The sequence below is a fragment of the Lasioglossum baleicum genome, chromosome 20 (genome assembly GCF_051020765.1).
Source record: "Lasioglossum baleicum chromosome 20, iyLasBale1, whole genome shotgun sequence".
NCBI lineage: Eukaryota > Metazoa > Arthropoda > Insecta > Hymenoptera > Halictidae > Lasioglossum > Lasioglossum baleicum.
Window position 1 is genome coordinate 2,763,991 of NC_134948.1, and position 23,537 is coordinate 2,787,527.

The 23,537-nt window shown below is 42.8% G+C and overlaps 2 protein-coding genes across 8 annotated transcripts in view; one reads left to right on the forward strand and one right to left on the reverse strand.

The window, feature by feature from the left end:
- The window catches only part of Heph (polypyrimidine tract-binding protein 1 heph), a 478,446-nt gene that overhangs the window by 401,499 nt on the left and 53,410 nt on the right, over positions 1–23,537 (reverse strand). The window lies entirely within an intron of this gene.
- Positions 200–9,682, forward strand: LOC143218917 (esterase E4). The gene is made up of 9 exons (XM_076444538.1): positions 200–577; positions 3,549–3,686; positions 4,930–5,092; positions 6,904–7,382; positions 8,099–8,267; positions 8,327–8,493; positions 8,557–8,704; positions 9,046–9,178; positions 9,360–9,682. Exons 1-9 carry the CDS (start codon positions 215–217, stop codon positions 9,643–9,645), a joined length of 2,046 nt encoding a protein of 681 aa, XP_076300653.1. The 5' UTR covers positions 200–214; the 3' UTR covers positions 9,646–9,682.

Sequence of the window (23,537 nt, forward strand, 5' to 3'; positions counted from 1 at the left end):
TGGAGATAGTATGTACTATTCACGATATAACGGAGTGTACACTTTCCACCTTTAGATACAAGAAATTTAATAATATGCTGGTTGTCTTATTATTTTGTCGAGGACTGTATGTACAAGACGCGCGGGTTCGTTTTCCTTGAAGACGATCACGGCGCTGCTCGCGGTGCTTTCGAATTGGTCAGCGGGAATGCAAAAAGGTAAAAAGTCTTCGACTATGCCAGCAGTTCGAGCGCGGCCGGTCGAAGAATCGCGCGTCGATCCGGATGCAGCTCAAGTCGTCGACGTTATACAATTAGCAGCTGTGTTATCAGTTTCAGAAGAGGTCTCAGTGCAATCAGACTTTCGCCGCGGCTGCTTCGAAATGGATCAGGGTTCTCGGTTTGGCGGATCCGCCGATTGGAGGAGGACACTTGTGCTGATCATCGTGTTTATGGTGGTTGCTGGCCACTCGACGATAGTGCAAACAAAGTTCGGCCCCATCCGTGGTTTCTGGAGCAGAAGCACCAAGGGCAGACTGACTGCATGCTACTTGGGCGTGCCCTATGCCGAACCACCAATCGGAGACCTCAGGTTCAGGGTAACTTTTCGAAACACTAATTCGTGTTTTAGCATTCTGCCCACATGGATAGCGTCAAGGGACGAGTCCTGACACTCTCTTCGCGCGGGGATGCCTCGGGGTGAGTCTGGCTCGTTTCCTGCCAGATTAACACCCTTATGACCTAGGGGATGCCACCCCTCCGCGAACCTTCCTCGATTTGTTTAACCCCTTGCAATACGATTTATTTTCCTGTTGCGATGATCTCCTCATTTTGCAAATGCGGATGTTTAAGTTGTTGGAACTTGAAACCTGCTCTTTCGAGGCGCCGAAGTCGTTTCTTCTGGGAAAATGTTTACCTCAAGATGTGGATAGATATGTAAAAATTAGCTTTCCCCCGCCACGCGTTACTGTGGCTCAGTATTTTTTAGGAACATGTTTTTACCGGTCACGGATATGACATTTTAATCACGTGATTGCTGATCACGCTGATCTGCTGTTTCTCTTTGTCGTCTTTCAGCCTGTCACGTTCATTCTGTCGAGCTCGATGCAGATCTGAAGCTGCAGGACCCGATCGCCATGCTCGCAACCGTGCATCCTCAAAGTCTTCCTCAAGTACTTCCTCAATTTGATTTGATCTTAATCGTCACACTGCTTCCGTTCCGCGAGTACGACGACCTAAGTTCGCTTTTCTGCGAGTCATTCTTTTTTTATGTACTACAGTAGAAAGAAAAAGTTATATCGATAACATCTAAAATTGCTAAACATTAAATCGGGAAAAAGCACGAACTAAAAAAAAAAACAAAGAAAAAACTTAATAATTTAAAAATACTAACGAAATATTTCAATTCGAACGCAGATCAATCTACTCAGCCGAATTCCAATGCAATGAGAAACTTACAATACAAATCGCTCTGAATAGGTAAATCTTTCTATTTATGTATATTTCACGACATAATTTGTAGCAGAATGCCACTGAGAAGATTCTCGTCGTGACGTATTGGTTATAACGCGAATCAACACGAAACCATATCGATTATTCTACATCAATGTTTTCGCAAACGCGCCACATTCACATAACTCGAAGTAAGCAGTTAGAGCGTTGTAGCCGGTGGAAAAAGTCGTCAAAACTCTTGAACGAATGGACTTTTTCGAATGCGGATTGTCCTGAAACCTTCCCGAAGAAACGCTGCGTCTAATGGCTGAAACCCCAGCTTTCTAAATTCAGCCGTTACGGAGATGTTCGATTACAAACAAACGGACATTCACATTTTTATTTATATAGATAGATTGTCGTTTTTGGAGGATTTTTCGAATTCAATCGTCGTGCGCCGGAAGATCGAAGTCTCCGCTTTGAAATGAGCGGCTCGAAATTCGATCTACGATGTTTTTTGTTCCCACTTTATGGCAATTACGGCAATTTACGGCAAAAAAAGAGGAAAGAGTGCCGCCGGAATCGATAATATTGAGTAATTCTTTTTAAGCTTATATTTTTTCTGGCTCCGTAATTTATTGAAGTGAACAAATGACGGACAGCGAATGAATATTAATGGTGTGAAACGAGAATTTCGATCAGGACGGCTGATATATGTCTAGCAATTGAACCGGTGATTGGCGGTTTTTTGTGTTCTGATAAGGGCCCGACATTCGCGGTCGTTTTTTTTTTCGCGGTGATTGATGCATTCGTGGAACACGAACTGTTAACATACACGGAATTCTACCAGCGTGCAATCTATTAGATTCCGTTTATCATTGCTATTCTGGAATGGTTGATGATCTCAGTACCAATACATACTAACGCGTGTAAATCTGTGGTTACACGTAACATCGGTTAAATCGCATTATTCCTTTGAGCCTCTCGAATTTATTTCCTTGACTTTTCTCCTGGGAAATGCTTAAATCCTATACTTCAAAATCTAGGTGCACGCCGGTGCACCAGCCAAGTTCTCTTACAATTAGACAAAACAACTTAGCCGTTTTTTAGAGGCTTACAACTCGGCACTGGAGGCAGATAGAGAGATGTAATTTCGTATACGTGTTAAATGCTATCATGTCTCAATATTGACGAAACATTAATCTTCCGACATTAGTAGGTTCCGAGATATAGGACCTGAAAAATTGCTAAATTTGTCACCGACTGACTGACTGACAGATCATCAAAACCTTTTGGGTACTTCCCATTGACCTACACGCTTGAAATTTGGTACATAGGTCCACCATAACAAACACTCAAAGGAATAATTATCAAAGTTTGAAATTTTACACGTTACGAATTGTAGCGAATTAATATAAATTAGTTTATGCTATCGGCGCACTGGTTCGGTCCAAAATCAAAACAAAGCAATTACGGCATAGCAAGTACGGTTAACATTATTCTGTGGTTATTATTGATCTTGTGAAACAGTCAGCACAATATTCAGTATTTTCCAGACGCAAAATTCTCTTGAAGATGATCCATACTTGGGCCGAAACGTTGAGAAAAATCTTGTAAATTGCAAAATTGCTTTGCTTTGATTTTGGATCGAACCAGTGCGCCGATAGCATAAACTAATTTATATTAAAGGGGTTGTGTTGTGAAAAACAAAACATTACGAAATAGGTACGTAGCAGAGTTGGGCAGTAATTAATTACGTGAGTAATTAATAACATGTATAATACAATAACATGTGCAAAAGTGGACTATAATTACAATAACAAAACGGTTAAATGGTTGAAAACATAAAAATTAGTGGTTTGAAAAAACAATTACACGGGAGTAATTGTTAGACTCAATTACAATTACTGTAATCGTGTTAAGTAATTGCAATTACTCCTTTCACAATTACTTTAATTGTAATTGCGGTCCGCAATTGTATTGTATTGACTGCGTTGTATGTAAATATAGTAGATCGCATACAAGTGCAAGCGATAAGTAGAATATGCACAATGCTCGATAAGAATACGTAATTATCTGATAAAGCGGCAAAACCAACTAATAGAATACTGTTTTGTACATATATGACTTCGTTTCCAGAGTCCACAGTCATGGACTGGCACGTGGAATGTCACTTACGATGCCGTGGCAGATGGCAACAAGTGTCTCCAATCTGCCCATCACGGACAAATTGTGGGATCAGAAGATTGTTTATACCTAAATATTTTTCTACCCGTAGTAAGTATCAATTGTTCAAGGTAATTCCGTTCAGAAATTTAAACTTGACGAATTAGTAGCAATAATTCGGCAATTTGTTAATATGGTAGTCTGGCAAATTGGCAATAAAAGTTTCACTTGCAAAAAAGTTTCGTACAAGGAATACGTGCTCGATTAGATCGCAAGGTTGCACGGCACTCGATAAAATTAAGATTAACACGTTGATCGCCCGGCGTAATTCGGCTGAGTTTCCCGCGGGGCTCAAATCCGACCGTCGCACAGTGCGGTACTTTGGTAGGAATTTGGGACAAAAATAAAAAGATACGTTTGGCGTAGTAATAACTTATATTTCTTTGTTCGGAATTGTTTTAAATGCACCAAAAGGAAAAAACACAATTTCTAAATTGCCAGTTAAAATTAGACATACCTCTGGTCGAATTCTCCATACTTAATTTCTGATAAACCATTTAAAACAAAAACCAGCCTAAGACAAAAGCCAGCTATGGCTGCTATTGACCCTCTATTAATTTTCTTGAATACTAATTTTTACATACGCGTTCCTGATTTACCGGCTGATGATTTTATTGGATAATTAGATTAGACACACGGTGCCGGATGTCGCATTCGCCGAGGATTAACGTTAAATAACTTTGAGTGTGTAGCAGTTTGTAGCAGGAAAAACTTGTGAGAAATTGAAGTACAATGTCTACTAATTACGAAAAAACAAACAGTACAGGATGTTTTGAACCCTGCTTGAAATATCTCTATCTAAAGGTGAGAAAACCTATTTCTACAGTATTATTTACTACTATAATGCATATAAGAGACTTACAAATTTGAAATTTCAGTCACATTAGCTGTACTTTAAGCTATCATATCCCATAGGACATATTTCATCAAATTCTTTTTCCTGATATGTGCCATGAAAGTAAGTTACGTTTTGATCAATGAACTGCTTGATACAGCATTTTCTTAAGAAAAAAACGCTTCTAACTAAACCCCTACTGAATTATTTGAATTTCCTATTGATAAACGTGATAATTTAGATGTTAAGACATAGATTCAGCATAGAATCCAGTGGATATTAGACAATGAATTTTTAGATTTTTGTCCACAGGGTATCGCACTGTGCGTCGGTACCCAGATATGCCTGACATGGCAACCAACGTGTTAAATTCAGCCGTTCTATTTTTACACAAATGAATTTTTTCCTCGCATTTATATTTGACAGTTGACAGACTAATTGCAGCGACGGTGTCGTTAGCTTTCAGAAAAACAGGAAAGAACGGAAAAACTGCCTGTTCTGGTGTTCGTGCACGGTGGAAAATACATGTTTGGCAGCGGCGACAGCCAAACTTGGTCTCCCGAACACATGATGGACCAGAATGTCGTTTTGGTCACGATCAATTATCGTCTAAATATCATGGGTAACGTTTTTCACGATGAATACACACTGTTCCCGGAAAAAAAGAACATTTTATCATTCGTTTCCAAAACGAATAAGTCAAAAATAAACATTAATGGAAACGCGAGCTCTTGTGGACTCAAAAATAACAGATGTAATTGAACAGAAATGGGAAACCGGCATCAAATAATATACAACAGTGTCTGCCAGTTCCTGAAACAATTTTTAGGAAACAATTCTGGAGTAACATAAAAACACAATAATATAGATCTCCCAGTATAATTAAGCAAAATCAGAATTTATATTTGAGCACTGTAAATTCGAAATAAAATCTACATTCTAGAAATTGCCAGCTAACTGATTATTAAGATGAAAATAACAACCAGTGGTTTAGAATTTTCAGGAAACAATTCTGAAGTAACATAAAAACACAAAAATATAGATCTCCCAGTATAATTAAGCAAAATCAGAATTTATTTGAGCCACTGTACATTCGAAATAAAATCTACATTCTAGAAATTGCCAGCTAACTGATTATTAAGACGAAAATAACAACAGCGGTCTGGAATTTTTAGGAAACAGTTCTGAAGTAACATAAAAACACAAAAATATAGATCTCCCAGTATAATTAAACAAAATCGGAATTTATTTGATCCGCTGTAAAATCGAAATAAAATCTACATTCTATAAATTGCCAGCTAACTGATTATTAAGGCGAAAATAACAACCAGTGGTCTAGAATTTTTAGGAAACAATTCTGAAGTAACATAAAAACACAAAAATATAGATCTCCCAGTATAATTAAACAAAATCGGAATTTATTTGATCCGCTGTAAAATCGAAATAAAATCTACATTCTATAAATTGCCAGCTAACTGATTATTAAGGCGAAAATAACAACCAGTGGTCTAGAATTTTTAGGAAACAATTCTGAAGTAACATAAAAACACAAAAATATAGATCTCCCAGTATAATTAAGCAAAATCAGAATTTCTTTGAGCCACTGTACATTCGAAATAAAATCTACATTCTAGAAATTGCCAGCTAACTGATTATTAAGACGAAAATAACAACCAGTGGTCTAGAATTTTTAGGAAACAATTCTGAAGTAACATAAAAACACAAAAATATAGATCTCCCAGTATAATTAAGCAAAATCAGAATTTATTTGATCCGCTGTAAAGTCGAAATAAAATCTACATTCTGGAAATTGCCAGCTAACTGATTATTAAGACGAAAATAACAACAGCGGTCTGGAATTTTTAGGAAACAATTCTGGAGTAACATAAAAACACAAAAATATAGATCTCCCAGTATAATTAAGCAAAATCAGAATTTATTTGAGCACTGTACATTCGAAATAAAATATAAAAATATACATGCTATAAATTGCCAGCTAACTGATTATTAAGATGAAAATAACAACCAGTGGTCTAGAATTTTCAGGAAACAATTCTGAAGTAACATAAAAACACAAAAATATAGATCTCCCAGTATAATTAAACAAAATCGGAATTTATTTGATCCGCTGTAAAATCGAAATAAAATCTACATTCTATAAATTGCCAGCTAACTGATTATTAAGGCGAAAATAACAACCAGTGGTCTAGAATTTTTAGGAAACAATTCTGAAGTAACATAAAAACACAAAGATATAGATCTCCTAGTATAATTAAGCAAAATCAGAATTTCTTTGAGCCACTGTACATTCGAAATAAAATCTACATTCTAGAAATTGCCAGCTAACTGATTATTAAGACGAAAATAACAACAAGCGGTCTGGAATTGCAACAAATCTCCCGAGATTTAATTTTTGCATTTCGGTGTCCCCAGGCTTCTTCAGTACAGAGAGCAAACTAGCTCCAGGCAACTACGGCCTGAAGGACATAGTGATGGCGCTGCGATGGGTGCAGGAGAACATCGAGGTGTTCCACGGCGATCCTAACTCCGTGACTCTATGGGGCCACAGCGCTGGGGCCGCTGCAACTCATACTTTGGCCTTCAGCAAAAATACCGAGGGACTTTTCCACAGGTACATTCTCATGAGTAGTGCCATATTTGCAACGTGGAACGTGAATCCGAAGGACTGGATGCGACGAACTTCGTTGGAGATAGCTGAAGTCTTGGGTTGTTTACCACAAGGAACAGAGAACAGCACTGTGGGAGAAAAATGTCCTACAGATTTCGAGGATCAGTTTTGTGAACGATATGGTCCGACCATGGACATGCATTTGAGCGAGCTGGACGAAGAGATGCTGAGGTGTATGAGGTCCCTTGACGCGAAGACCATTGGCGGTGCCTTGGATCATTTTGTGAGAGCCTCAAATACTTTCATATACAGTAAAGTCGCGATCTAGCTTCCATCCATAGTGGTAAATGTTTCGATTTTAGGTGGACAAAATTATTTTCGAATAATTTATAACGTCTTGATACTCTCTTGATAATTACTATTATGATATTTCGTTTGTTGTTATAGAGGAATCGAACATAAAAATTATAATAAACGGATATTTTTCTTATATTTCTATGTATATTTCTGACTTATAGAAGATGAAGTCTGTGAATATAAGAAAATGACTTTAATATGATTACTTTCTTTAAAAATTATAATTACAGTAACTTAATTACATATAATATTCGTATTACAAACTGTAATTAAGCGATCCTAAACGGTCGGGAATAGAGGAAAATGTTATAGGAAAAAGTTGAATGGCATCAGACGGTGCATGTTACGTAAGGGTCATCGTCGATTTTGTTCTAAATGAAATATGTTGTAGTCCATGAGAAATTAGGGGGGGTTTAAGTCATCGTTTTGCTTGTTTCGAATTTTTTTTTAGAAGGGGCAGGCCTTCAAAGTTTTCAATTTTTGCCCATTTCGGCGAAGACGGGCCTCGTTTACGAATTTTTATCTCGGGAACTGTTTGTCCGATTGAGCTACATTTTGTTTTGTTTTATTCGGGAAGGATTGGGCTATTACAAAATAATTTTTTCAACCTCGAAAATCAACACGGCAATTTTTTCGTAACAGGATATTTGGAAGGGCAGCCCCTGCTGCCCCTTTGGACCAGTCATAGAAGAGGAGTCGGAAGAGGCAGTGCTAACCGCTGATCCATTGATAACTATCAAGAACAGGGAGTTCAGGGATCTACCATGCATCTTCGGAGTAGTCAGAGACGAGGGCTTGGTGATAACGTTGGGTAAATCGCACAAAACATCTTTTGTACGCTCACATTTTTGAACTTTACGAATTCCACAGACATCAAGGATTCTCTGGATGAGCTCAAGGATAATTTCAAAGAGTACATACTGCTTTTGACGGAACAGCATCGTCAAGTATCAGGCAGGGACGAATTCGTCAAAGCTGTAGAAGAGTTCTACTTCTCGTCGAACGTCTCTGGACTTTCTTTCGACGATCTTACCCAGGTGCGTTGTTCTTTTAAATTCAATGTTAAAAAATAAATGAATACGACTATCCGTGTCCTGTAGGCAACGAGTGATGCCTTAATGATATGGCCAGTGTACCAAGTAGCGAAACACCAGTCTCCCGTCATGAAATCCAACCACTTCTTTTATTTCTTCACGTACGAGGGCACGCTCAGCAATAAGTTCTCTTATGGCACGCCGATACACCGCGGTGAGTAAAATTGATTGCGCGCCATTATACTTCGAGATTCGGGCTCGTCCATCATCCCGTTGAATTCGGACGGATTCCGCTCGGATAGAGTATAATTAATTAAGACTTAATAGATTGATTTTCGCCCACTGTATTTCGATGACGCTCCTCCCTCCCCTCCACCGACGCGTTTCAATTAGCTCCCGGAAAATCGTGTAAATATTGTCTTCGTTTTAATTGAACTGTCAGCGTGTCGACCGCGGTGAAGTTCAATTTCTGATAATAATTTATGGGCCCATCGGTTATCTTGATCACTTTTTCTTTTTTTATTGTGGATTCAATATTATCTCCATATTTTTCAGGGATTTCGCACGGCGACGAATTGAAGTACTTGATGCCGAGCTCGAACAAGAACAAGATGCTGAAAAGAACCGAAGCCGACGTCACCATGACGAACATTATGACCGCGATGTGGGCTAGTTTTGCTGCCACAGGGTAAAAGTTAATTTCTGTTGGTGGGAGCAATTTAAAACTCATTAAATTAAAATATTATGAGTGAAAAATAGAAGTTTATATTTAGCTGCTGTGTCTTGCAATTGATGCACAAACTTTTGATCTTGACTACCGATTAGTTTCCTGGGGAACTTGTTAATAATATGTTTGTTGATGTTCACAGTGTGCCAGAGGCTTCGGGAACGATTCCCTGGCCAGACTACAAGCATTCACACGAGTACCTGTTACTGGGTAACGGAGAGCAACCAGAGGTCACTGTGGAAGACAGTTTCCTTCCAGCAAGAATGGCATTCTGGATCAAAGTGACGAACGACACGGTGGAGATCGAAGACGAAGAGGCAGAACCTGAAGCATTGTTATCTCCTGAGGACACACCTGGCTGTAGCTCAGCTCAGGACTACAACCACTTGTTAATTTTTCTGCCAATTCTATTAATCGCGCTATTCTAAAATGTACAATCACTTTCAATAAATTCGCTGCCAGACACCTCTAGCATCGGACGCACGCGCAGAGAGAGAGAGAGAGAGAGAGAGAGAGAGAGAGAGAGAGAGAAAGAGAGAGGACAAGACGAAGCACCGAAAGAGACACACGGATGAATAAGTGAACGCCGGCTAGATTATCAACGGCGAGATCTCCCAAAGGGCCGACCCCGGGACTAATAAGACGGGGCTAATAAACGAAAAGCATAATGGAATCCGCTGGAAATTAAGTTCACCGTGTGGGAGAGTTAACGCGTGCATGAAATATGCAGCAAGCCGGCTTCCAGATGGGCTCCTTCGGGCCGTGGCGGCCCGCGCCCGGGGAAATTAATCATCCAGTCTGGGTAACCAGTGTTTGTCTTCTTTCCGTTTCCGGGAGCAGCGTGTATCGCGCCGCGCGGAAAGAAGAAGTTGCCACGGAGAAATCTCGGTCGGAAGCGATGACTATGCAACGAGGACAAATTGAAGACAAACGCTGCCCCTTTCTCCACTGAACCCGTTTAAAGGGGGACCCGCGCGACGCGCACCGCTGATCAAAGAACCGGGATACCAGACACTCGTTCAATACTTGAAGACTTGTCCTTATTTTCCAGCCGACTCACGGAACAAGCCGAGCCTCTTCCCTGGGAATAAAGACGCCGGGACACGTTGCGATTCTCTTTGCGGCAATACGACGATGTCGCCGAGGCTGTAGGTCTGGCCTTGCAGACATGAACATTGCTGATCTGAACCTTGAACCTTGCACCTTCAGATCTGAATCCTGCAGACATGAACATTGCAGACTTAACCCAGACCTGAACACTGAAACTTGCAGATCAGAACACTGACACATTTGAATCCTGCAGACCAGTATCCTGCAGACATGAACATTGCAAATTTGAACCTTGAATCTTGCAAATTTGAATTAACCCAGACATGAACATTGCAGACTTAACCCAGACTTGAACACTGAACCGTGCAGATCTGAACATTGTAAATCTGAACCCTGAATCTTGCAGATTTGAATTCTGCAGACAAGTATCCTGCAGACATGAACATTGCAAATTTGAACCTTGAATCTTGCAGATTTGAATCCTGCAAACGTGAACATTGCAGACTTAACCCAGACTTAAACACTGAACCTTGCAGATCTGAACATTGTAAATCTGAACCCTAAATTTTGCAGATTTGAATCCTGCAGACATGAATATTGCAGACTTAACCCAGACCTGAACACTGAAACTTGCAGATCTGAACCCTGATAGATTCGAATCCTGCAGACGTGAACATTGCAAATTTGAATCCTGCAGACATAAACATTGCAAATCTGAACCCTGAATCTTGCAGACATGAACATTGCAAATCTGATCCCTGAATCTTGCAGATTTGAATCCTGTAGACCTGAATCCTGCAGAGCTGAACCTTGCAGACCCGTACCTCTAACCGAACATCTAACACTGCGGATGACACAATCGACTCCGATAGAAGTTGGTCCACGTCCAACCCACATCCCGGATGAACGATGAAGTCAACAATATTCTTGTCCCGTTACCACCCGCATTGTTGCAGCCGCATTATGAACTTGATTTACCGCAGCCTCGTTTCAAGCAGCAGAGCGAGACGACACAAAATGGTTACACGTGTTTGCAAATTTTATTGTTCGCCGCGCGACGACAGAAATTTAATTAATGGGGGACACATGTCGGAACGTCTCCCGCCGGGCCATTTCTCAGGTAAACGTGTTCGCACGAAAACTCCACCGGCAACTTTCACGTTACAGCAGTATTCTCTGTGTGGACATCGAATTCCAGTGTGGCCAGAGAGAGTAGTCTACCGTCTAAAGCCCGACGCCGCCGTTGGAAATCGACACTCGTCGCGAATTGAGCGTAAATGAATTCGAAAGGCACTTGGGTCCCGGTGTGGCGTGTTTGCACTTGCACATTTCAACACGTAGTTCGAAATCGCTCCGAAAACGATTATTCGACTGCTAGATAAATACCGGGGACGCGGCTCATCAGGACCCGAACTTATTTGTCTATGCAAATCGTCAATCAACCGGGTGCCGCCGCGGTTCTCTGTGAAACCTGTCCACCCGCCGTCGTTGTTTCGTTTCAAGTGTGCGCCACGTTGTTTTTGCTCGGGCCCGGCCATCATCTGTTTTGCAAGAGAGAGAGAGAGAGAGAGCTTTGTCCTTTAGGTTTAAAAAACGGTATGTTCCCTTTGTCTCGCACACCTTTGATCTCCATCGGCTAGTTTTTCTGGTACAGCGCGTTTCGTTCTGAGAGAATTCGTCCGGTGATTTGACGTAGATGAGTGTAATCGACTAGAGTGATCGTGCTAATTACGGTCTTATCTGGGCCAGGTTAGCGCCAAGTTGCGCAATGATCATCGAAGCAAGTAACTGGCGTTTGTCGCGCGCAAGACTCGATTTCTCGATGTCTCTCGCCAATTACACGAGTTGTCCTCCGCCTTCCGAAGTTCCACGGGTCCACGAACATATTACATCTCATATACAATAGTAAATCCAACCCAAACGCACGAAAAATTGACAGAAAACGAATGGGAGTCACCAGACAAGATTTTATTACATAAAATTGGGGGAAACAGCTTATTTGCACAGCTAATATCTCATTATCGCGGCACACGGCAGATGCAACGACCAAGACGCGCGCGGCTCGTCTGACGTAAGCTGCCATTAATTGGACCAGGAACGAGAGTCAAAATTCTGTGTTCAACAAATAACGCTTTCTTGACAGCAGCCTGACTGGCAGATCGAACGCCCCCGCGAATTCCGCCTTTGTCTCGTTATTAATTATTTTCACGGCGTCGGAAGCGTTCGACGAAAAGTCTTGCGAAACAATAGGGCCGGGATTGTTAGAGGTGCGGCGGGGATAAGTTGTTCTTCTTTCCATCGGAAACGTAATAGCGCGGGAACGTTTCGGAACGGAGTGATGGCGCCTTTGTCGAGCGGTTATATCTGCCCGACGTTTAATTATGGACTGCGTAGAGGGCAATTTATTCCGTCGACTATCATCCGGATCGGTAGTATGTTCCCCGGATCTTGGCCGAGATGTGTGGGGAGGTATCTTTGACCCTAGACGAGGCCTGAGGCGTGATGAATGAACTTCTTGATCTGTGGAAGTCGGAAAATGTGGCCTTCTGTGTGACAAAAGTGAATTCGATTATAACGGTGGAGGAGGAAATAGGGGGTTGGGCATTTCAAGGTTAGGACTACAAGGTAGAAATAGGCTCAGCAGTTCTGGCTTGGTTCTAGTCTCCCGTATCCCCAGCAGAGCTATCCCCAGTTGACCAATTCCTAGTAGGTTCATCCCCAGCAGCCCTGGCTTGGTTCTAGTCTCTCCTGTCCCCAGCAGAGCTATCCTCAGGAGACGAATTCTTAGTAGGTGCATCCCCAGCAGTCCTGGCTTGGTTCTAGTCTCCCGTATCCCCAGCAGAACTGTCCTCAGTAGACCAATTCCTAGTAGGTTCATCCCCAACAGCACTGCCTTGGTTCTAGTCTCTCCTGTCCCCAGCAGAGCTATCCCCAGTTGACCAATTCCTAGTAGGTTCATCCCCAGCAGTCCTGGCTTGGGTCTAGTCTCTCGTATCCCCAGCAGAACTATCCTCAGTAGACCAATTCCTAGTAAGTTCATTCCCAGCAGCCCTGGCTTGGTTTTAGTCTCTCCTATCCCCAGCAGAGCTATCCCCAGTTGACCAATTCCTAGTAGGTTCATCCCCAGCAGTCCTGGCTTGGGTCTAGTCTCTCGTATCCCCAGCAGAACTATCCTCAGTAGACCAATTCCTAGTAAGTTCATTCCCAGCAGCCCTGGCTTGGTTTTAGTCTCTCCTATCCCCAGCAGAGCTATCCTCAGGAGACGAATTCTTAGTAGGTTCAGCCCCAGCAGTCCTGGCTTGGTTCCAGTCTCTCCTGTCCCCAGCAGTACTAGCTTATCCCAATAATTCCTAATTGCAATTCAGGCCTGGACTCAGTTCAGCTGATCCCCTAAGATCATGGTCGAGCTTATCCCAATAATTCCTAATTGCAGTCCAGGCTTCGATTCAGCAGATCCCCTAAGATCAGGTCTGGCCAGAGGCAGCACGCTGCGTTGAACGATTGCTAGCTTCGAGTTGATCGTGTAAAGGAGACAGGCAGGCGGGCCAACAGCAGAAAATATTTATTTGACGACCGACAGTGTTGGAATCGTGGAAGCGAGCGGCGTGGCGGCAGGAATGGTAACCACGGCGTGTATGCGAGAGCGCGAAGCCCACGAAATTCCGGACACGTTCACGCGTCTCGGTCACATTGTCGGTCGACTTGCCACGATAATGATTCGCCGGGCCGCGCGGCAAAAGTGCACCGGGGGCATATCCTCCGGCGCAGCCCGTCTGCATTTCCCCCCTTTCCGCGGGAATGGAAATCGGGCCAGCATCGATTACGATATCGTCGTGTCGCATGACAGAACGACCGCGCGGCGGCTCCGCCACCCGGAGCACAATACGCTAATGCGACATATTGTTCAGCCCCGCAAAAATTGTCCCTCGTTACACGCTCGACAATGCCCGACGAGCGCTGGACGAACCACCGTCCCGTGAGCTTCCATAGTCACCGTGAAAATTATAGGAGCCATTCGGACCACTGCTGCTGTCGTTTCTGTTGCTGCTGCTGCTGGTCGTGTGCTGTTACATCCCGTTGCTCGAGAGATAGATGAAAGGTTCAGCGTCGAGCGACATGGGCAACATACACCTGCTGTCACGATTCTAAGACGAACCCGGCCACCGTTCATTTTCAATCATGAATATTTAACAGAGACACCGCGGCGGTACCTAATCATGCACCTGCCGAGAATTTTAAAAGATATCTTGCTCACTTCTCTGGACAACGGGAGCAGCTGCATTATTTCTGCGTTGCGATATTTTATATTTGGTATTTTTCAAAAAGACTTTGCAAGATGATCTCTGGACACTCAGGGTACATCAATCTCAGCATCGATCACTAGACCGGAGCTGTATTACTAGGTAGTAATTTTTAAATTACTCCCAAGGTGACCTCTGAGCATTCTGTTTACATCGCAGACCGAATTTCCACTCACTATCACTTTAATCCCTGTGAAGATAACACTCGGGGCACCATCATCTCAACATCGGTCATCAGATCAATCCAACACCATTGTTTTTGCATCACAGAGCGATATATTACCAACTGCTATTTTCTAATTACTCCCAAGGTGACCTCTGAGCATTCTGTTTACATCGCAGACCGAATTTCCACTCACCATCACTTTAATTCCTGTAAAGATGACTTCTAGACACTCAGGGCATCAGCAATCTCAACGTCGGTCACTAGACAAGAATTATAATCTCGGCGCAACGGTTCGATCAATTAAACAACTAAAGCAATTTTACAAATTAATTTTACACTTTCTACGTTTCGATCCTAATTTGGATCATCCTCAAGAAAAGCGGAAAAACTGCGTCTGGAAATATACCAATTGAAATAAAAACAGTTTTGATGTTGGAAAAAAAAAACATTGAAAGATTGACTCACTTGCTTTATGGAAATTTTAACATTGATATTTAATTTGGTGACACGTGTTACTCATATGTTGTTTCACAGGTTACTAAGGCACAGACACACGAGGCCCAAGAACCATAAACCTATCAGTGATCAATAGATCACCTAGCCAATCGATATCTGGCGGGATATTCAAATGATGAGAATCCACACTAACTGCCCTCTAACAGAATTTCTACACTCATTAGAGTATATAAAGGAAACAAACAATTTTTTGACCAAGTCATACAGAGTTGTTTTGTAGTTGATAAACATAGGATAAAATTAAGTTAGAAAATGACTCATCATAGAACATTACTGGTTCACATTGATCGAACCGTTGCGCCGAGATTATAATTCTTGTCTGTTTTTAAACATCATTACGATCGATAACTTTAATAACAGTCGGTCACTAGATTCAAGACCACTGTTTCTGCATCACTAGCTAGCATTTATTTAATTAATCCCAAGGTGACCTCTAGGTCTTCTGTTTATATTACAGACTGACATTTCCAGTCGAAATCATTTTAATTCCTGTAATGGTGACTACTAGACACTGAGGATACCATCAATCTCAGCATCGGTCACTAGATTAAAGACTACTGTTTCTGCATCACGAGCTAGTATTTTTTAAATTCCTCGCAAGGTGACCTCTAGGCATTCTGTTTACATCACAGACCGAAATTTCCACTCACCATTATTTTAATTCCTGTAAAGATGACTTCTAGACACTCAGGGCACCATCATCTCAACATCGGTCATCAGATCAATCCAACACCACTGTTTTTGCATCACAGAGCGATATATTACCAACTGCTATTTTCTAATTACTCCCAAGGTGACCTCTAGGCATTCTGTTTACATCGCAGACCGAATTTCCACTCACCATCACTTTAATTCCTGTAAAGATGACTTCTAGACACTCAGGGCATCAGCAATCTCAACGTTGGTCACTAGATTCAAGACCACTGTTTCTGCATCATTAGCCAGCATTTATTTAATTAATCCCAAGGTGACCTCTAGGTCTTCTGTTTATATTACAGACTGACATTTCCAGTCGAAATCATTTTAATTCCTGTAATGGTGACTACTAGACACTGAGGATACCATCAATCTCAGCATCGGTCACTAGATTAAAGACTACTGTTTCTGCATCACGAGCTAGTATTTTTTAAATTCCTCGCAAGGTGACCTCTAGGCATTCTGTTTACATCACAGACCGAAATTTCCACTCACCATTATTTTAATTCCTGTAAAGATGACTTCTAGACACTCAGGGCACCATCATCTCAACATCGGTCATCAGATCAATCCAACACCACTGTTTTTGCATCACAGAGCGATATATTACCAACTGCTATTTTCTAATTACTCCCAAGGTGACCTCTAGGCATTCTGTTTACATCGCAGACCGAATTTCCACTCACCATCACTTTAATTCCTGTAAAGATGACTTCTAGACACTCAGGGCATCAGCAATCTCAACGTTGGTCACTAGATTCAAGACCACTGTTTCTGCATCATTAGCCAGCATTTATTTAATTAATCCCAAGGTGACCTCTAGGTCTTCTGTTTATATTACAGACTGACATTTCCAGTCGAAATCATTTTAATTCCTGTAATGGTGACTACTAGACACTGAGGATACCATCAATCTCAGCATCGGTCACTAGATTAAAGACTACTGTTTCTGCATCACGAGCTAGTATTTTTTAAATTCCTCGCAAGGTGACCTCTAGGCATTCTGTTTACATCGCAGACCGAATTTCCACGCACCATCACTTTAATCCCTGTGAAGATGACACTCGGGGAACCATCATCTCAACATCGGTCATCATATCAATCGAACACCACTGTTTTTGCATCACAGAGCGATATATTACCAACTGTTATTTTCTAATTACTCCCAAGGTGACCTCTAGCCATTCTGTTTACATCACAGACCGACATTCCCACTCACCGTCATTTTAATTCCACTGGAGGTGACCTCTAGACATTCAAGGCCGCATAAACATCGTCGACAGTCATCAGCACATTCGACTCTACCCGCACAATAAATGCTCTAACAATAGGTATGAAATTATCCATTGTCTACAGCATCCTATTTAACTCTGGTGTTCATGCACTCGTGAAAATTTCATCTGTAAAGGCATCTCCCGGTGATTACAAAACCCGACTGTGTTTCGTAATAGTGTTTCCACGTCAGTGTTCGTCGGTTAATTCGCAAATTAGTGGAAATTCCAATGATATTTCAATGTCGACGCACTGGTGGCTAGCTATGCGTCAACAACAAGTATGCTCGAAATAGTCATTTGAAGTTTTCCTGGACCTAGCCGCGTTCCTGAGTGCCTATCCACCGGTACGAATCATGCAGCCTATAATTAGAGGCTTATTATTCAAGACACTTCTATTCGTTTACATCTCGTAAAGAGTTAATGTCAGCCTTGACATAATACACCGAGTGTGCCAATAAGTCAGCCACCAGTTTCATTGTTAAGAAAGACACACCCTTGTAATTAAAAATAAAAAAGATGGAACGCTGATAAATTTGTTAAATCGGAAATCCATTAGTTAAAAAGACAACTGTAGCCGCGGTGTAGTGGCTCGACCTTTCCTCGGTGTAACACTTAGCCCGACATACCACAGAATCCTCAATCAATACTCCGAAAGGGGACACTATTTAAAAATACTCGGCAAATGCGATCACGCAATCCATCTATTCCGAACGCTGGGTATCGATGATCGATCCGGTGAAACTCGATTAATCGGATCAAGTCGCAGAGACGACGCCGTCTTAAGTCTAGTACGCTCGTGGGAGGCACCAGAGATTATGTCATTACCACGTAACCCGCTGCGTCCCCCGATGAGCCGGCTACTAGTCGACGCAATGGCTGTCTGGCTATGAGAAAATGAATATTTCAAAATACGGAGGAATGAACCGACGTCTGATGGCCCCATTTCGAGTCTCGGCGAAAACTACCCCTCGATTCTGTCATCAGACGCTCCTGGGGTGGCCAGCAAATTGAACTGTGCACGTTAAATCCCCTCCCGCCATTTTTCAAATGAATAAAGGCTGCGTGGAACCTCAATCTTATGCTATGCCCCTCACTCTATTTTATTTCTAAAGTGAATAATTTTTCTACGTGGACGACCCAGCCTCATTATACTAGAACCTCAAAATCTTCAGCTATGCTCCCCCCTCCACTTTATTTTTAAAATGAACAAAGATTGTGGTGGGGGTGTGGCAACATTTTTTTATATGAAAGAGCACTAGCCTAATTATTGTAGACCTTCACAAGCCCCAGCTATGATCCTTTGTATGGTCTTGCAAAAATTTCTTTTACATGGAAGACCACTAGTCTAATTTAGTAGATCTTCTATCTTCAGATAACCCCTCCCTCCACTTCATTTCTGAAATGAACAGAGACTGTGGTGGGGGTATGATCTTGTAAACAACTTTTTTACACGGAAGATCGCTAGAATAATTATGGTAGAACTTCAATATGTTCAGTTCGGTGAACGTGAGCGGCTTAGTTATCTGTCGTGTCTCGATTAACCGAACTCGGCAACGTCAAGCTGGCGAATTTAGTGCAGCGAAGTTAGGTTCGATTATTCATGATGAACGGCGCGCGAAATGAAAACGACGCAATCGTAGCCCCTGCCGGATTGTGTAAAAGGCCATAAAGGGTGAACGAAAAGGGACGAGGAGCGCAAGTGGCGAATAAATAAAAAAACACACGGGAACAACAGCTCCACCACTGTAAAATTTGCATGTCACGAATCGTACGTGAACACACCGGCGAACCCCCCTGTGGCGTCGCCCCGAACTTTTCGCCCCTTTGACCAAGGCCCTCTCGCGCGCGTTGCGACCTTTACGAGCGCGAAAACTCAGGCATAGAGTTCACCCTTTCCCCACCACCCTCCTTCGAAACGAGTACAAGTGGAGGAGAGGGAGAGAGTATGTGGACCGGCTGCGGTCAACAGAAAAAATAATTAATTTAAAAGGAAAAAATAACAACGCCCCCATCGAGATTGTCTTTTAGTTCTCGTTACCCGGACCGTTCGAACAAAGTCGCCTCTGTTCGAGCTAGAATTTCACCGTGGCTCTCACCTAGAACCGACTGTCGTCGTAGACTACCGTCTGGACTCTTCGCGGTGTCGTAACACGGATCGGTAACTTATGCTACCGTAATCGGTGTAATAACCATTTGTCACTGTCACGAACAATGATATGGGCGGCCGGAGGAATGTAACGCAAAATGCTGGCCTCGAGCTTTCATCATTCAACCGTCTTGCCTGCGTACGCCAGCGGCTCTCACCCTGTCAACGGAATATGAGAAACGGATGTCAACGGTAGCTGTCAAAAGGTTGCCTGTTGCTGTAACTTTAGCCTCCAGGTGGGCTGGTTCTCAGGTGAGTTGCTGCGAGGCACCTGACTCTGGACGTAGCAAAATCCGAGCTTCGCCAATACACTTCTAGATCTGGACAACGCCAATTCTGGGATCCCCTAAGTCTGGTCTCCCCTCACTCTGGACGCTCTACGATCTCAATACCCCAAAATCTAGGCTTCCCCAATACTGGGTATTCTCAATTTCCTAATTTTCTTATGATCTGAGCACCCTAAAATCAACACTTCCTAGCTCTGGGCACTCCTAACTCCGGGGACACCCAATTCTGGAGTCTCCTAACTCAGTATTCCCCCAATTCTGGACGCCCCATGATCTGAATACTCCAAAATCTAGGGTCCCTAAATCTGGTGCCCCCTAACTCTGGACGCTCTATGATCTCAATACCCCAAAATCTAAGCTCCCCAACTCTGGGTATTCCCAATGTCCTGAGCACCCTAAAAATCTAGACTCCCCAACTCTAGACACCTCTAACTCTGGGCATTCCTAACTCCGAGGACCCTCAATTCTGGAATCACCTAACCCTGTATTTTCCTAACTCTGGACCCCCAATTCTGGACGCCTCATGATCTGAATACTCCAAACTCTAGGCTCCCCTAACTCTCGGTATTTCTGACAGTGGGGACCCCCAATTCCGGCGCCCCCAATTCTGAACGCCCCATGATCCGAATACCCCAAAATCTAGGCTTCCCTAATTCTGGGCACCCTTAACCATGGGTATTTGTGACACTGGGGACCCCCTAATTCTGGCGCCCCTTAACTCTAGACTCCCCTAACTCCGGACCCCAAATTCTGAACGCCCCACGATCTGAATACCTCAAAATCTAGGCTCCCCTAAATCTGGGCATCCCAAACTCTGGGTATTTCTGAAACTGGATGCTCCCCAATTCTGGCGCCCCCTAACTCTGGACGCCTCATGATCTGAATACCCCAAAATCTAGGCTCCATTAATTCTGGGCACCCCTAACCATGGGTATTTCTGACACTCCACGAACACCCCAAGTCCCAATTCTATATCGTCTATAACACGTTACATCCAGCCGAGGAGCTCCCGATTTTTCTAGACATACACTCGCGACGCGCAGCTATGGGAAAATGGGTTGAGAATCGCTGTTGTGCGTAATACGGAACTGTCTCGGACGAGTATACGTACTGCAGGGCACGTCATGATAGTGACAGGAGCTGGGGGCTTGCTTACGTATCAGAAACGAGGGAAAAAGTCGGATGCAGAAGAAGGCGAAACGGCGAATGATGAGGAAAAATGGTTGCACGCACTGTTCTGCCCCGTAGCCAGGCTAGAATCACTTGTCATTTCGGATTTGTTGCGCGCTGGAAAGAAAATCAGAATTCTTTGTCGACAGACAGTCTCTCCAAATTAAACATTGTTCATCCATGAGTTAAAAGCCACGTTTGCTCGATAATACCTGGGAATATTTAAGGTCCCGAATGATAATTCGTTCGAGTCGTATTGGCAGCGACGAGGTTGAATCCCGTTCACGTGGTAAATTACGAAGGCAAAGCAGCGCTCCCTTTCAGACGACAAATTCGAATCCCATGGATTTAATCGGCTAGCTAAGGGATTATGAGCTGTATTCATAGACGCCGGGGGTTCGAGCTAAGCGTGGTCCGGTGAAAATCGAACATTTCCATGGGAAGTCCCGAGGGGGCCCGAGCAGGCTTGCCTGTTCGCTTCCATCTAGGATAGATGCAGCGATAACACACTCTCGTTTACAATCGAGGGGGAAAAAAAACGTCAGAGCAAATCCCCGGCCGCCTCAATATCCAAGAATTAAACTGGATTCGCCATTGAAAACCTTCGAGAGGAATCGAGACGACGTTGCGGCGGGTGCGCCAGTCGCAGTTTTTAATTAAAAACGAAGAAAAAGAGAAACAAACTCACGGCCGGAAATGATCCGGGGCTCGGCCATAAACGACTTCAATTACAACTTAAAAGAGTTAACAAACCCGGAGGCTGAGCGACGTTAAAGACGTTCAAAGCGAATGGATGCTTGCCAGGGAACAGAATGGTCTCTCTCTCTCTCTCTCTCTCCATCCCCTTTTTCTTTTTTCTTGAAAAGTCCATAAATTAAAATCTCGACCCGGCTATTCCCGTTTTCTTGCGAACGAATACGTCTTAGCTCCTAAATCGTATCCCTCCCCGTCCACTCCTTTCCCTCCCCGCCAGGGCGTGGGAGTTGGAGAGCCTTATGCAGTCTCGCAAAGTCTTGCTGCTTCTTAAAAATGCGCTGGTTGAATTCGTTGGGCACATTCAGACCGCGAAATGTTTCATAGGAAAACCTCTTTCAGCTGCAAAACGTATCTCGCAATCTACGTGCCGCGCCCGCGTGGCCGGGGAGGGGAGTGGGGACCGGTGTATTTCCCGTTTGAGGGATTACAGAGCCAGAAATATGATGTATTTGTGGGTGGTGCCTCTCGTCCGCCCCCCGGTTACCAACCGTGCGTCGTTTTACGACAGCCCGCCGCGCGCCATGATCTTCGCGAACCGCCATTTCCGCGTCCCCGTCTCGCCCTTAACTTTTACGAGTGTTGCGGTCCGCGAAACCCCCGTGAACAATGGCTCGAATATGGACTTGAAGACACGGCTTGAAATATGGCACCGGGAATGTGATGCGCCGCCGGGACGCCGCGTAATGATAAATTCGCTCGTTACGCGGACTTTTCGGCCGTGACTTGAATTCTCTCCCAGCCTCCTCCGCCCTGCCCTCCAGAAAACACTATACGAAAGCCGGAGTCGTAGCTTCGACCATTTACGTCGCCTCTGTCCTGGAATAAGAGGCTGTTTCGGAAAGATGGGTTCGAGATCTAACCCGAATCCAACGGCTGAGCGATCCCACTGCATGCCGTCCAGGTCATTGTGAGATGAAAAGGTCCTGTATACCATAACTACAGTCGGTATACAAAGTATTCGTACAAACTTTTAATCGTTAATAAATTTGTCAAAATTGGACTCGGCAGCTTGAGTATTTTTGAGACGTTGGAAGGGTTAGTGTACTAGCTAATGTGTAAATAATTTTTTTTGGTAATTGTTATCGGTCGCAATTACGAAGGGAACAGTGAAGACCACGATTTATAAATTGTTTATCTGTAACAGTAATGAAAATTTAAAACGTGTATTTTGTAAATCTAAGTAAGTTATATATATGTGAACAAAGTTTCTCATTGAAATTGGTTGACGGATAAAAAAGCTATGGGCATTGTAAGATGTAAAAATCTTTGAATTTACGGTTTCCGATTCATTTGAATCGCAGATTCTTACGATTTTTGCTATTTTCAATCAATTATATATTTCGTAACATCGTTGATCGATTTCGATGAAACTTTGTACAAGTATATAAAGTTACTTAGACCTACCAACGGCGCCTTCTAAATTTTCATGTACAGATAAAAAATTAAAAAATCGTAACCTTTACTATTTCCTTCGCAATTGCGACCAATAACAATTTTAAGAAAATATATTATTTACACATTAGCTAGTAAACTAGTCCTTCTATCGTCTGAAAAGAAACTCAAGCTGCTGGGTCCAATTTTGAAAAAGCAATCCGTTTTTTTAATGTGTACGAATACTTTGTGCACCGGCTGTATGAATAATAAGTAATTAATAGACTGCGCGAATTTTTGATGCATTTACGATAAAAATGCGTACGTACAATTTAAAACAATGGAGGTATTAAAAAGATTTGAGGCCAGCAGTGTATTAGTTTCACCGTGATAAGATAATTGAAAGAAGAATTAAATTGTTATTTGGCTCCTGTGTCTAGCAATCAATGCAAACATTTTTCATTTTGCATAAAGATCCGCAGTCCAGTAATGAATAAGCAAGATCAGGAACAACTCTCGATGCAGTATTTGCAAGACATTTAGGCAAAATTGAATCAAGAATATTTATATCATATTTTAGCTATCAC

Excerpts from the sequence above, each read along its gene's own strand:
- LOC143218917 (XM_076444538.1), top strand. The coding sequence starts at position 215 with ATGCCAGCAGTTCGAGCGCGGCCGGTCGAAGAATCGCGCGTCGATCCG. Across the intron at positions 5,093-6,903 it reads TTATCGTCTAAATATCATGG|GCTTCTTCAGTACAGAGAGC; the intron begins GTAACGTTTTTC and ends CGGTGTCCCCAG. Across the intron at positions 8,705-9,045 it reads TGGCACGCCGATACACCGCG|GGATTTCGCACGGCGACGAA; the intron begins GTGAGTAAAATT and ends CATATTTTTCAG.